At 38.3% G+C, this 15,544-nt stretch overlaps 2 protein-coding genes across 3 annotated transcripts; one reads left to right on the top strand and one right to left on the bottom strand.

The window, feature by feature from the left end:
• Positions 1 to 6,988: 6,988 nt before the first annotated feature.
• nek12 (NIMA-related kinase 12) lies at positions 6,989 to 10,983 on the bottom strand. 2 transcript variants are annotated; one of them, XM_077022944.1, is made up of 3 exons: positions 9,201 to 10,983; positions 8,818 to 8,979; positions 6,989 to 8,605 (listed from the first exon to the last, which is right to left on the bottom strand). In XM_077022944.1, exons 1-3 carry the CDS (start codon positions 10,336 to 10,338, stop codon positions 8,448 to 8,450), a joined length of 1,458 nt encoding a protein of 485 aa, XP_076879059.1. In that variant the 5' UTR covers positions 10,339 to 10,983; the 3' UTR covers positions 6,989 to 8,447. The 2 variants fall into 2 exon arrangements, with proteins under 2 accessions (XP_076879059.1, XP_076879058.1); XM_077022943.1 differs by having other exon boundaries at positions 8,818 to 9,012; positions 9,201 to 10,980.
• A 1,684-nt stretch (positions 10,984 to 12,667) lies between these two features.
• pin4 (protein (peptidylprolyl cis/trans isomerase) NIMA-interacting, 4 (parvulin)) lies at positions 12,668 to 15,529 on the top strand. Its single transcript, XM_077021763.1, has 4 exons — positions 12,668 to 12,814; positions 13,205 to 13,275; positions 14,551 to 14,670; positions 15,255 to 15,529. Exons 1-4 carry the CDS (start codon positions 12,778 to 12,780, stop codon positions 15,411 to 15,413), a joined length of 387 nt encoding a protein of 128 aa, XP_076877878.1. The 5' UTR covers positions 12,668 to 12,777; the 3' UTR covers positions 15,414 to 15,529.
• The last annotated feature ends 15 nt before the right edge of the window (positions 15,530 to 15,544 follow it).

The following is a 15,544-nucleotide window of genomic DNA, read 5'->3' on the forward strand; positions in this document are numbered from 1 at the left end:
CAGCATCATCAACAATAACATTAACAAAAGCAAAAAACTAACAAAATCACCTACACAAGTGACCCCTGAATTAGTATCAATTGAGTGATGTTATGGGTTTGCATCATTTTTTCACACTAAAATCCATATTGGACAAGCCACTAGTACATTAGTAGATTATTATTAGCCCATTAGTATCCATTAGTATCTGTATCCACTAATAAGCCTGTGTCCTCTCCATCTCCACATAAAAAAATTATGGTTAAAACGATCCAGTTTAGTGCTATTACCAATGAGATTTTAACTGATATAGTGAGCACTAATACCCTCCAGCTTTTCACTCAGTAGTTCTCCAAATATGCTTCACACAGTAAAAACTCATGTGAATCTAAACTAAACAAACAGAAAAACTGCAGTTGTGAAGCCACTGTTATTAATATATTACAAATTCATTTCCAATCTTAACGCAACTTAATGCGTTTCTTTACATAGCTGACTTGACAAATTTCAGTCAGAATTCCACCTTACTTGTAGTACTGAGACTTGTGTAATTAAGGTAATGAATTTCATACATTTAAATACAGCTTCTCATAGGTTTGGTTCCGGTCCTTGATACCAATGTCCATAAAATTCTCACTTGAGATGTCGTTTGGACTCTTGGAAACACGATGTTGACATCTTACAGGCAGATGGCAATGACATTTACTTCACTCTCCCCAAACAACTACGGTCTCTTTAGGTCATCAGTAACATCAACAACTGAATGGACTAAAAGGTTATGCAGTTGAATACAGATAAAAAAGAGATTATTTTATCTGGGAGCGTACTTGAGAGCCCACAAATCTAAAGAGCAAGCTTGGAGCCTTGGCATACATATAGCCTCTGATCTCAGTTTTAGTAATCATATCTTGTGCTTAAAGCAGCATTTATCACCTTAAGATCATTAACAAGATTAGAGGTTTCCTGAGTAAAGTAGACATAGAAAAGCATACCAATGCTTTTATTTCTACCACGATGGATTACTATAATGGTATCCTAGCTGCACTCCTGAAAAAGATAATCAAACAGCTTCAGTTGACTCAGATTGCAGCTGCCGGAGTTCTCACTAGGAGCAGAAGAAAGAAACGTATCGTTCTCATTCTGAAATTCTCACACTGGCTCCTAGTATGTTAGAGTCGACTTATCTATCGATCTATAGGAGCAGTATGTGTCGAGCAGAACTTTAGCCCATGATAAAAACTAAATAAGCTGTCAGAGAACATCAGAAGAGCTCCACATGAGATGTATTTAAGTATGTACCCAAAACTTTATTTGAGCATACTTTCAGTTAACTTTATTTGAGCACACTTTCAGCTCACTTTATTTGAGCACGTTTTCAGCTCACTTTAAACACTGTTCTTAGCTCATTTAACCCCGCAATCTGAACTTTTTTTTTCCGTTACAATAGTTTTATTTTTGAATTATTAATGTTTTCTGTCTTCATTTTCATCTTTTATCTCAACATTGTACATGTTTAATATGAAGTCTTTAGCATAACTTCTAACATTTCTTCTAGTTCTTAGTTTATTTAAACCATTCTATTTGAAGTGTATGTACTGTTTAAATACTTTTTATTTTTTATTTAAATCAATAGCTTTATTTCTCTATGCAACAAACCTTTTGTGGTGCTGTTGGAATCACCACTGTATATGCAACGTGCTATAAAAATAAACTTCCCTTGCCTCTCATATACAGAGTTGTTTTATCTTTCAGCTATTAAGTTCTGAATACAGCACTACAGCACTGAGGCATTGTTGCAGAACGCTCCTAAACTCATGTTCAGGTACAGATTCTGTGACATTGTCAGGCATGGAAAAGAACATAAAGTTTTGCAGGTGCACCGGAAAGCATCGGTTTGCATATCATCATTCCAAAGAAAGTCCTTGTCCAGCAGTGGCAGGTAGAAGTTCATTCACACATGGTACAGGCACCATACACAGACATGGGTGCTGGCCAAGTGAAAGGTGAGTGAGGTGAGGATCAATGCCAGGGGTAACGTAGTCATAATGACATTCACCAAAGCCTAAGTCACCGCGTAAAAGTGAGACACTTGCACATGCATCTCTTTTATACTTTTGTACTCTTCTATCGGGTTGAGGTCAGGACTCTGTGCATGTCAGTCAAGTTCAACCACACCAGACTCTGTCATCCATGTCTTTATGGACCTTGCTTTGTGCACCAGTGAACAGTCATGTTGGAAGAACTGTTCCTACAAATTTGGGAGCATGAAATTGTCCAATATGTTTTGGTATGCCGAAGCATTCTGAGTTCCTTTCACTGGAACTAAGGGGCCACGCCCAGCTCCTGAAAAACAACCCCACACCATAATCCCCCCTCCACCAAAATTTACACTTGGCACAATGCAGTCAGTCAAGTACCGTTCTCCTGGCAACCGCCACACCCAGACTCGTTCATCAGATTGGCAGATGGAGAACCGTGATTCGTTACTCCAGAGAACGCACCTCCAGTGTTCTAGAGTCCAGTGACGGCATGCTTTACACCACTGTATCTGACGCTCTGCATTGCACTTAGTGATGTATGGCTTGGATACAGCTACTCAACCATGGAAACCCATTCCATGAAGCTCAATGTGCACTGTTCTTGAGCTAATCTGAAGGCCACATGAAGTTTGGATGTCTGTAGTGACTCTGCAGAAAGTTGATGACCTCTTCACACCATACGCTTCAGCATCCACTGACTCTGCTCCGTCAGTTTACGGATGGGTGAGCTAATACTTTTGGCAATATAGTGTATATTGAAGACAAGCCAAGATCAGGAGCTTTGTATCAGTAATCTATAAACTCCTCTCACCTCACGCTCCAGTCATCATACAGCAGTTCTGTTGACACTGATCATTTACAAGGGCATCTAGAATCAGGAAAGAGCAATGGCTCTCATCATTGTTCCACCAATGCACCAATAAAACTAGGCTCCAGAGAGGAAGAAAGAAGAATCAAACCTCAAGGTCTCCTTCACGTCAGATAATAATGTCAAATTATGTGAGATTACATTCTGTGCGTACAGATAACACTTGCTTTTGTGCATCTTTCATTTTTGATTAATGATTTATACTTTGAGCCAATCTTTGTCATATTCATTTAACAACAGCCTCTAAAGCAGGATGAAACTTGTTAAGGTAGACTGGTAAGAATGGCAGGGTGTTTAAGCTTTCCTTACTGGAGTGAGGCATTAAAAGTTCAATGTCACAAGTATTTGTTGGATCTTACAACAGGTTTTGACTAGTATACTTGATGTGATGTAGCAGGACCTGCTTGAAATTGCAGCAGTACATCTTATGCAGTACAAATGTTATGCAAATCATTACCAGTGTCATTTTATTCAGTCAAAGAAAGCAATATAGCTCAGTCATAGTCCTATGTCTCTTCTCCATGTGTTGTAAAGTTGTGCGCTGTCAAACAGAATTCCATAAGTGATGCGCTCTTATTTTGATTGCTGTTTTCCAACTCTCTGCCCTTACTAGCGTGTGGAGGCTCCGTATAGTTGTTTTGTGTGTCAGATACTGTGCTTTGGGTTGTGTTCCTTCCCTGGAGACGCATCCAGGGGAAATTGAAGTGCAGGGTACTGTCACCGTCTTCCAGCTCGCTTGGTTAATGCCTGCTGTTGCCCAGTCAACCTGCATTCACCTTGCCAGGACTTGGACCATCTCACATCAATATTTCAGATCTCTGCCACAAGGATAGAACAGTAATTTAAAGCAGCCCGGAGGTTCTTATTGTCTTAAGTGCTTAAGTGCTCTAGAAAGGACAAAGAGCTTTCAGGTTGGAAAGACGCCTGTCATGCACTGCTTTGCCCACTTTGGGTTTATCTCGACAACAACTGCTGTGGTATATTACTAAATCCCAATAAGTGCATCTCTGCTCCAGCATAAATGGTTTGACTGGTTTAAAGATCTTAGTTAGTGGGTTTCACTGGAACATAAATTCACTGGATTTTATAATAACCACAATAATGGTGAGGTGAGTACACAGAACCATTTAATACTGTGCTGTTTCTTATGTCTACTGCACAACAGGGCATTATGTACAACACGCAGTGCCGTCTGTTGAAGGTCACGGTAACAATATCTTCAGTTTTCTCGCATGGAGTTTTCTGGAGCAAAGTGGTCACTGGAACACAGTGGTCATTAAGGACGGCTTTCCTGGGTCAGCAAGGCCAGTGAAGAAGTTGGCTGCTGTGAACTCGTCCGCCCACTTAGTTCCCAGACAGAGAAAAATGATCTTCCATGACTCATTCCGAGAACACAGGACCAATTGGAAACACCATGGCATAATGGCTGTGAAAACCAGTAGGCCTACAGATAACAACCAGTTCAAATCTGTGAACATAAACTAACAGAGAAAGGGAGCTAATATAATATAATATAATATTACCTACTGGATGTAGTGATACTGTACAAATAACATTGATTACTTTGATATTAATAATCATTTGATTATTTAATAGTTAATATTTAAAATATGCGACAGAATCACTGAACTGAATTACTAGGCTTAAAACTCATGTAAATGTACAGAGGCGTAATCTAACCTCCTGCACTGAGAATCTGAGGAGTGTCTAGCCACTCAGTTTTTAGGTTTGTTTGTTGTTTAAGATTAGCTCTTCCTGACAGGACATTTTCTAGTCTATAAATAATAAAAATCTAGCACATTCAGAGTAGACAAAAATATATAGCCATGTGACTACAACATAGGGATAATTGTCACATCCTTTAAAAAAGCACACTTGTACTGAAAAGATGTATACTGACATACTCCCTATAAGAAATAGTGTATCAACATATCAACACTGATCGTTTCAGTATGAAAGATTGGCTGCTTCTATTAGCTTCTGCTTTCTCTTGTAGTTGATTACTATTTAATCACATAATGTTAATGGTTAATACTGCAGAAATAAAAATCGAATTCTTATCTGAGACCAAATTCGAGTAAGACACAGAAACAAGCATTGTGTAACAGGACTGGGGCACAGCACGTTGGCACAGGGCTGTAATGTAGTCCCTGCTCTGGGACTGGATCTGATTGAGTGCGAGTGATGAGAGCTGGTGGAGAAGTGCTGGCCACTCATGCGGAGATCAATCAATGGCACACCACATTTAGCACACTACTTTCAAAGCCCCGAAGAAACAAGCAACAGACCTTCACAGTCATTAGCTTCTGTATTACCAAAATATTGACCCATTTTGAAGTGTCATATGCCAAGCGGGAAGGCAGCTAGTGGGAAGACCAGCCTCCTGCACAGGTCATACGTCTCCTCTAGCTGTGCTCTTCACCATGGACATCATGACATATAGTGTATAAGTTTAAAGTGTAGTGGACCTTCCATCAGCCTCATGGAGATTTTTAAAAGCTCTGTCCGGAACCAGTTCACGTCTAGACTTTCAACTTCTTCATCCCCTGAGACTGTAACCTGGAGAAAAGAGCAGTGTTACAGGAGATTGGGTTTGAATTTTTCATCGGATAAGTTGTTTTTGTCTTTAGTGACAACCCACTACTCTTCAGTTCAAGTGAAGTGCAAATTTTTATATTAGTTCTGTAGGACTTTATCTAGGCCCCTGGAGCATTCTGTTCTCTTCAGTTCTCAAATACTGACTGGATTTAGCAGTAACATGACAAACTAATCTTTTGAAGCAACATTCTGAGTTTCCGTACATGCTTTCTGTACAACTGAGCCTAATCTGATAAACACAACCTGACCTGTTAAGTCCTGTTGAGATTTTGCATGTCCCATGTAAACAATTGTAGTTCAGAACATACTCTACAATGTGGACAGTTATTAAAGACTAAAGAAATATATAACAGCCATGAAGGAGTGAAGGTCATCAATTGCACTGCAGAAGACATTTTCTGAGTGAAGTGCTGATGCACTGTGGGAAAGGCCCTGCAGTACTGCATAGACACATGGCTCCATAATGAGAAAGCATTTAGAGGAATGCCAATTACACACACCCCTAGTGTTTCCAGTCTGTTATCAAGAGAACACAGTGCTTGGCTACTTCTGCCCCTTCTGCTAATTTCATTAATTGTTGTTCTCTGTAATGAAATGAAGCCCTTGCTACTAGGTACATCATGTCAGATTATTCATTCACAGCGCATTGCTGCTCTGAAGATTCATGTTAGATGATGAAATAAAATATTACTTCCTCGATGTTAAATGAACATTTTTCATCTTCTGGCTATAAGAACATATGCACATACTGTCTCCTTACTGACCTCCTACAATCTGAACTGTACTGAATCACACACTAATATCACTTTACAGTTCAAAGTATATATTATTCAAAGAATATATTATTCAAAATATATATTATTCAAAGTATACATTCTATCTATCTATCTATCTATCTATCTATCTATCTATCTATCTATCTATCTATCTAGACTAGAGTCAGGCTGCGAGGCTGTTTGAATTAAAGGGAATGTCTACAGTCTACAGTCACTTTTCTCCTCCATTCTGAGCTACATCCCTTTACAGAGGTAAATGTGGTTAGGAGGAAGGAACATATGTGGGGCAGTTATGCAGCTGTTGCTCCTCAATTCATCATTTTAGAAGATGTGTTCTCATTTCTGCACTAGATTTGCACTCAAAGGTGAGAGACATGACTAGACATCTGGTGTGTTTTTACATGATATACAGTATTCACAAAGTAGTATTCAGATGTTGATGGACCTACTATGAGCTCTAAAGTGGTTTATATGAAAATCATTTTTTCAGTCAAATGTTACTGTTTTACTATCACATACCAAATGTAGCATTCACAAGTTGTGAATGATACTGTAATGATTTGCACTGTAATTAATCAAAATGTACTATAAACTTTTTTTAACTTTAATTCAAGAAAAACACACACATTCTTTACATTACCATTCTCTCATTGTAACACTGTCTAGCAAAACATTAATTTTAATTTTAATCATCACAACCATTACCATAGCAATAACAACAGCAGTCCTCAGCATCATGCCTTGTAATGAAAGCAGTAAAATTAAATGCATAATGAGAAATGAAAGATACACAAACAGCAAAACCATAGACACAAATAAACACAGCCCCCTTTTTTGCTCGTCATCTTCTTACTACAGACTGCCATCTATTGGTTACATAATATAGTGCTTTGGCTACAGAAATATCAAATGCTTATGCACATTTTAGCAATGGGAAATTTTCAGCCATATAAAACACCCTAACCTTGCATTTGAGACAATACAATACTTATAACTAATAATAACTAATTTTTTTTCCATGAAATATGACTACTTGTCTGCAGTGTCCAATAAATCACTGTCATTATGAATAATCATTTGATAATTTATCTATCATTATAATGTAATGTTTTCACACATTACATAAAATATTTTTCGCGACGCACAGATATGCACGTTAAGTTAAACACATCGTTAGCAAACTTAATATCAGTAATACAGTAATCCTCAAAAATATCAGGATTATCATAAAAAAGCCCACATTACAAGTCATTAAGCTGGAATGTTTTATTTCCAGCAAAGCCACCATTTAACATTAGTTAATGTTATGTATTCACCATGCCTAGTTACAAGAACAATTATGTTATTAATGATGGACAAGTTACAGTCTTCATAGGATTCAAGGTGTTTATCTGCTAACCACTGCACCTCTAGAGCATTGCACATTTTAATAAAGGCACTCGGCTAGTCAGTGGAACTGCCTCTTCTAGGCTAGCTTGCAAGGCAGTTTAGCAAAACCACACATAATCACCCTAAACATCTACAGCAACAAACAACATTGATCATACACATTATCATACAGAATTATAAACCTTGTATACAAACCTTATAAACTTTAAATATTCTAAAAACGGTTTAGACCACACACACACACACACACACACACACACACACACACACACACACATACCTGTATACATATATATTATTACTATTGATATACAGATGGTTGAGACCACCCTAACAAACTAAAGACTATATAAGCAATTTGTTTATTTGTTAAAACACACATAAAGCACTGCATTGCACATCAATAAAAAGTAAAACACTAAAAAATCAATGAAAAACAACAAAATAATTAAGACTTTCTGTTTTTCAAAAGGTTATTGATACCTTTTGATAAAAGAACATATGTTGGGTTTCTAAATATCTTTTTTTAAAAACAAGCTTTCAGTATGACATTGAAGTACAATTAAGACCTCTGTCTATGTAGAGAAGGAGCAGCGCATCCAAACGGAAGCAGAATAAATTCACCATGTGACCACTGTTTTGTTTTTTTTCAGCAACTGAAATATTTAATGGTCTGATAAAGACGTTAAACACATTTTTGTGGTTGGCCTGGTATCTGTATCTGTATCTGTTGCCAAAACCCATGAAAGAGGATTTAGTATTTACTTAGCATTTAAAGTCACTAAGAATGCTGGGTGTTCAACATGTAGTCTCTTGCTCAATGTTGAATATAAGATAGCAGGTCTCCAGATGATCCGTCCCCACCATGTGCTGGAACTGAGGCTGCAGGTCTTCTGGATTCAGGCCGTTCAGAAAGTGCCCACTGATCTCCTCATAAAATAAGGGCCCAACATCCTCTGAAAAGTAAACCACGAGAAATCACAGTCTTAATGCAAAAAAACAGCAGACTTGTAATCAGAAGATAAAAGATTACAAAACCAACTTGATACTGACATACTTATTTTAAATGTTTTGTTAAATATGTTTTGTTAAATACAAATCTTAACTATAGTACAGGCCTCGAGAAAAGCTTTCTGACAAATACTGATCCAAAAACATTTATACTGACCAATGTACTTCTCCCTCAGAGTTCTCACAGTAACCAACAGACCACCAGCATCTTTCAGCTCAGAGGAATCTTCTGGCGGGAACTCCATGGCATTTCTGGCACAGTTCACCACTTCAGCCAACTCATCCTCCTCAGGCTCCTCAAAGTCATCTGGGTACTCAGCTGTGTCCACATCATCAGAGATAACTGTAACAGCTACCACACACAATACAAGCTCAAGGTGTCAATGTGAAATCTGTTCTTTACCATAATAAGGTCTCTAACATTATTTGCCTCTGGTATATTAATTATTTAATTAACTTGAAACTGAACATGAAAAGCTTAGTTGCAAAGCCAACCTGTCACTCAGTATATAATTTGTAAATAATTTCATCATTTCTTACCATGTGGCTCCTCAGGAACCATATGGTCAAGATTGGAGGAAGCAACCTTCCTTGAAATATCTTCAACAGATGACATGCTGTCATTTTCATCAAAGTCTTCTGAGTAGTCAGACTCTGTTCCACCATGGATAATCTCCTCCTTAGCAATAAGACATACTTCACCATCTTCTTCCATATTTGGGGCTTCATGGGGCGTGGGCATTTCCATATGGATAACAGTGTCATTCCAGGTTAATGTTGCATCTTCGGTGTCCAAAGTAGGTGCAAAGTCTTTTGTCGGAGATCTAAGTTCAGCATTAACCTTTGTCCGTTCAGTCTCCTGATGCTGAATGAACTGCTCCAGATGTTTCTGCACAAAGGAGATGCTGAGAATGCTCGTAGCGTTTGGTCTGCTCTCAGGAACCAAGCATAGCATTTTGTCAATCAAAGTGTGAAGGTTATCTGAATACCGTTCAGGCAGCTGGCTATACTTCCCCTTTATAATCTTACAAAACAAGCCCAGTAGATTTTTAGCAATGAAAGCTGGTTTGAGCGCACACAGTTCATACAGCAAGCAGCCAAGAGCCCATATGTCAGATTTGGTGCTATATGGAACGTCCTGGCACAGTTCAGGACTGAGGTAGCTGGGTGTTCCCACACAAGTGGAAGCCATATCCATAGTGTTGTTCATTATCTTTGATATTCCAAAATCTCCCAACTTAATCAATCCCCTCTTGGTTAACAGCACATTAGAGGGTTTAATGTCTCTGTGAAGAATTCTTTTAGCATGGATGTAGTTGACAGCCATGACAAGCTGGACAAACCAATTCATAATCACAAGCTCTGAGAAATATTCCTCTGCTGTTCTCTCTTTAATCTGGTCGTCCAGTGTTCCACCATCACAGTAATCCATAGCAATGCAGATGCACTCGTTTGTTGGATCAACAAACGTGTCAGCCCATGTCACAATATGGGGGTGCCTGAGATTCCTCAGAATTTCAGCTTCTTGCAATACAGCATCTTTGGTCTTGGTTTTCCGAGAGCTGTCAACCTGTATTTTTTTCACAGCGTAGAGTTTCTTTGTATCCTTTTGTCTCATAAGTAACACGACACCTGCTCCACCTCTTCCAAGTGTAAGAATTGGGTCGTATTTTTCCATATTTTTGTTAAGAAAATAAGTAAAGGTTAAGTTATCAAAGGTATGGTCACTGTTTTATTTTATAAACTAACTTTCTAACCCAGTTATTTATTTATTGGCCTACAACTGATTACCTGGGCCTATTAAGTAACAAATGTACTTGCCTTCTACTTTACAAACTATCCACCGAAATACTTCAACTTCGTGAATAAACAATAATACAGTCTTTAAATAATCAAGCTAGATAACTATTGAGATAACAGAATTGCAACATGAATAAGCCACCAGAATTTAAGCTGTCTTGTCAAATTAAGCTGTCCGGGTGCACTTTAGCCAGCATGCACTGTTACTGTTAAAACACGCTGCTTCTGTTTCCGAGTAGTGTACAACCTACAGATTAAATTTCAAACAATATTAAATCGAGCTGGATCTACTCGTGGATGAAACGGGCTAATCCGGCTGAATTCACGTCTCTACCCGCTCATTTAGGACACGTTTATCGCCATTAGTCCACGGTGTGTTTGGGCTCTCGCGAGGTGTTTCCATGGCAACATGCTGTTCTGCATTGGCCTTGCAGACGGCTCTCTCCTAAAATTAATGATTAATCTGATTATATTGACGTCGACAGAAGCGGTGACACAACACATTTAGCATGATAAACCTGTTGTGTTGTTAGGTATAAATTCAGTTCAGAGTGAGATTTAGTCGGCAGGGGCAGGGGTGGTGTTGTTGAGGTATTGTGTTATTGTGCAGGAAACAGCGTGATGTTCGCTCTCCGTCCACCGTACAAACACACCAGTATCGGTGCACCGTGGTCGGTGTTGTCCAGGTCATTTGTGTGCGTGAACGGAACACGTGTTGTGCCCAATCGGCTAAATCCGACTCGCCTCGCGCGCATGCGCATAAATACGCGACTCATGATATTCGGGAGTATCATTTCCGCGGGCATTGCGTTGGCATCACCAAAATTATACTCCTCGTATTAAAATCCCCCCTGTTTGAACGCAGAGACATGTATGACGACTATTCCCGCCGCTTGAAGAACAAAAAATATATAGTATCCATATAGTATCTCGTAATACGGACTTAGAATCTCATAATTATGACTTAATATCTCATAATTGTTACAGTATCTCATAATAATGATAAGTCATAATTATGACTTAGTATCTCATAATGAGATAAGTCATTATGAGAGTCATAATTATGAGATTGTAAGTCATAATTATGAGATTGTAAATCATCATGAGATACTAGGTCATAATTATAGAAAGTAAGTCATAATTATGAGATATGAAGTCATAATTATAAGATATTAAGTCATAATTATGAGATTGTAAGTCATTATGAGATACTATGTCATAATTATAGAAGGTAAGTCATAATTATGATACTATGTGGCGAGGGTGGGCTTCCATAGTCATGTGCTTTACATGGAATAGCCATATATCCAGTCACCAAAATAAAAAAGATGTTATCCAGACATTTCAGTCCTGTGAGTAGGCTACTATGCTTATAACTTAGTTCAATAAGCACTCTAGATTTATCGTAACTATATCATTAGACATAATTTGGGAATATTTGGTAAAACATATTAAAAGGAAATAAGTCAGGTCTGTAAGATGTATAAGACGTAATGTTGTCAGTAAGGACGAGGAACAAATATTGCGAGACTTATAACAAATATATAAGTCTCGTGGTCAGAGGTGAGCTCCAGGCCTGAGAATAAAAAATATATATGTAAAGTGTTCTTGTAATTCTTAGCATGAATGGCATTCGATCCCCGACTGCTACTGCTATGGTACATAACATTTTATTAAAAACATTTAACACCCATGAATCAGTGTGTCTTTGTTTGGATATAAATAATGCTGCGCCATTTGCTGTGATGGATAATTAAAGATTAGCCCTTATTTATATATAGAAACACCGGAAATCGCGAATATCATCTGTAACGTCTTTATGTGCATGCAAATGAGAGGAGTCGGATTGTGCCGAGAAGTCATACTCAAGGCACACTCGCGCGGCTGAGCGCTCCCACGCCACCAGGGGGCGCCAAGAGCACCAAGATTTCAGGACGAGCCTATAACATAAGAATTTGATGCTGAGATGGTGGTACGGGGGCCACAATAAAAGGCCCAATATGTGTCTCATGCTCAGTGTGTGAGACTTGAGAGCCCTGGTATATGTTCCGTTTACCTATGTAAAAAGAAATTATAATAATAACTCCTAAAGGGATTTGGAAGTTATCAGTTCAATTCTAAATTCAGTGATGCTTTATTGGCATGAAAAATATTTACATTTAACTGTATATTGTCAAAACACAGAATACACGACAACAATAGTACTACAGCTGCTACCAGAACTCTTTAACGGGGGAATTTGTTCACCCCCGGTACTGAATAGTCGGTGCACCGATTCAAGGGAAGGATTAGCCGTAGTGGCTAGTTGTTTATAGAAATGCCACCAAAAGGAAAAGGTGGTAAAGGTGCCAAAGGTAATGTGAAATATGTGTTCATTCTTAAGGTACTGATGGCATTCAACAGCAAATTATCCCATATTTACCACTACCAGTATAATAAAGATCAGGTTATCTAATCCGCTGGCTAGTACGTTAACTGTTATCTGTTAATAAGTTAGCTAGGTTAGGTTTGTTAGCTAACATTACATTTTAGAAGTGTCACATCCTAAACCAAACACTACCTAACGCTAATTTATTTATTTAGCAAGGTTAGTTGTCATTTTGTGTTGGGTAGGGTTAGCTGTCAGTGGGTGAACGTGTTGAGCAGTCATACTTCAAATGTATATTTTTATATAATCTGCAAACGGGTAAATGACGTAACTGGTTATATATGTTTTAATGAAGTAGTAAATGTTGTTTCCGCAGGAGCTGGTGCCTCAAGCAGTGGAGACGCGGACAAGAAGGAGAAAGCCCAGAAAGGAGGAACAGCAGTAAAGGTAAACCACAGGGTTGGCTCTCCTTAGCTGCTTAATATTGGTGCTGCGTGCTTTCTTAGACCACAGACGTCACTTGGTTAACTTGCTGTTGACGCAGGAAGTGCTGGTGTATTTATTCTTAGTCACAAAAAATACCATTACAAGAAAAAGTGAATCCTTTGGAATTACCACTGTTACATTTATGGTTATGACTTTGAATATCTACAAATTGCCCTTTTCACAGAAACCTTGGGAGGACCAAGAACCCATACTCCTTGGGTGACCCATCTTAGAAACAGTCCATGCTTTGTTACATTTCGGTTCAGTGCAGTGTAGGTTTTGGAGTTTCAACTACATCACTGAGTCTATGGTGGACAAGATGTTTCTTCACCCATTGGAGAATATATAGTAGGTGAAGGAATATGGCAACATCAGTTTCACTGGGATACTTTCAGATATCATCTCAGATTCTTTGTCATTGATATGTCTAGTCCTTTGTTGGTATCATCTCAGCAGAAACATGAAGATGTAGTTAGATCTATAAATATGTACAATGCAGCTCCATCAGATGTACCTATAACAGCATAATGAAAAGGGAGGGCCCGTGGGTGACTACAATCCTGGGGCCTCACTGAGACATAACTCTCCACCCATGTTGTCATCACAAACATGAACGAACACATGAAGCAGCTGGACAACAGTGTATTGAGGAAAGCATTGTTTCATCACAGAGCAGTGAGCTCCCTATTGGCTAAGCAGGGGCTGCTCTTTTGTCCTGATTACTACTGATTTTTTTATTTGACAGACATTTGATTGTAAACATTTATTTTTCATTGTGGGAGGAAAAGCAGCACAACATTGTCTGCCTTGACTTCTCATTTGGGCAAGTGAATACACCACAGGATGTACAGGAATAACAGAACTAACAGTTCATACTGAAGGCTAAATGCACAAGCTTTATGCACTGCACTGGCTTGGTTATTGTCCCATTTAATCTATAGGAAAATATAATGTTTATGCTAAAATATTATATGCTGAAATATCATCTCTTGCTATATTGGCTTGTACTTTCGTGCACATAATGCGCAAAAATGTATGTTCAAATGGGTAAAATCTATGTGGGGTATTTTTAGAAGGATTTTTTTGCCAGTTTTGATAGTGCTAGTTCGGATACTACTTGCTGCATATCATGGGTAGTTAACAAGGAAAATGGCTCATTTGATCTGAACTGCACAATAGTAAATCATAGGATGTCATGTGAAGTTAGGTGACCGTGTGATTGATGTGTCATTCCAGGTGCGTCATGTTCTGTGTGAAAAGCATGGGAAGTGCATGGAGGCTATGGAGAAGCTGAAGGCCGGAGTGCGCTTTAGTGAAGTGGCGGCCCAGTACAGTGAAGACAAAGCTAGACAAGGAGTAAGAGACTCTTATATGGCATCTGTTACATCAGGGGTTGTGCTCAAAAGTTTGAATAGTTTAAAATACACAATTGATTTTATTCATAAAGGGTGAAATGGAGTGTGTTCAATCAGGGAAAGTGCTTAACTAATCTTGGCATCTACAACTAGTGGCAACCTTCTTTAGTGAAGATGTCTTCACCTTCACCTCTTCACCTTGTAAATGGCATAATTACACCTATGTTGTTCAGTGAAGAAAAGGCTGATATTTAAAGTAATTGCTTATATAAAGTTGTATATAATTATTAACTAACTTGAAGATATGGTATACATAGCTTTTTTATCTTTTGACGTACTACCATACGTTGTTTTTAACTACCATGTAAGCTGTATTGTTTTTTTTGATACTTGACTACAATTGTGTTTACACTCATTAATGGTGCTTGCAAATTGCCCCATTGTGGGACTAATAAAGGAATAATTTGCTTACCGAAGCCCATGTGTAAATATATAATGTGTAATTAAAATATTTTATTATTTTAATCCTGGTTAGACAAAAACATAAGCTAAATATCTAATCTGGTAAAAATTTATTTTTGATAGGGTGACCTTGGCTGGATGACCCGAGGATCAATGGTGGGACCATTTCAGGAAGCTGCATTTGCACTACCCATCAGCTCTATGGATAAGCCTGTATACACAGATCCTCCAGTGAAAACAAAGTTTGGCTACCATATCATCATGGTGGAAGGCAAAAAGTGACCCTATTAGATTACCAAACCATGTAGTTTGGCCACCCACCCAACAATTTATCATATAACGCTGAGTGTTTTTACATGTAAATGTCAATTAATAAAGTAAAAAAACGTATTTTTGAAGGCAGTGTCCCTTTT

This window comes from Brachyhypopomus gauderio, chromosome 11, assembly GCF_052324685.1.
Source record: "Brachyhypopomus gauderio isolate BG-103 chromosome 11, BGAUD_0.2, whole genome shotgun sequence".
In the NCBI taxonomy this organism is placed as follows: Eukaryota; Metazoa; Chordata; class Actinopteri; order Gymnotiformes; family Hypopomidae; genus Brachyhypopomus; species Brachyhypopomus gauderio.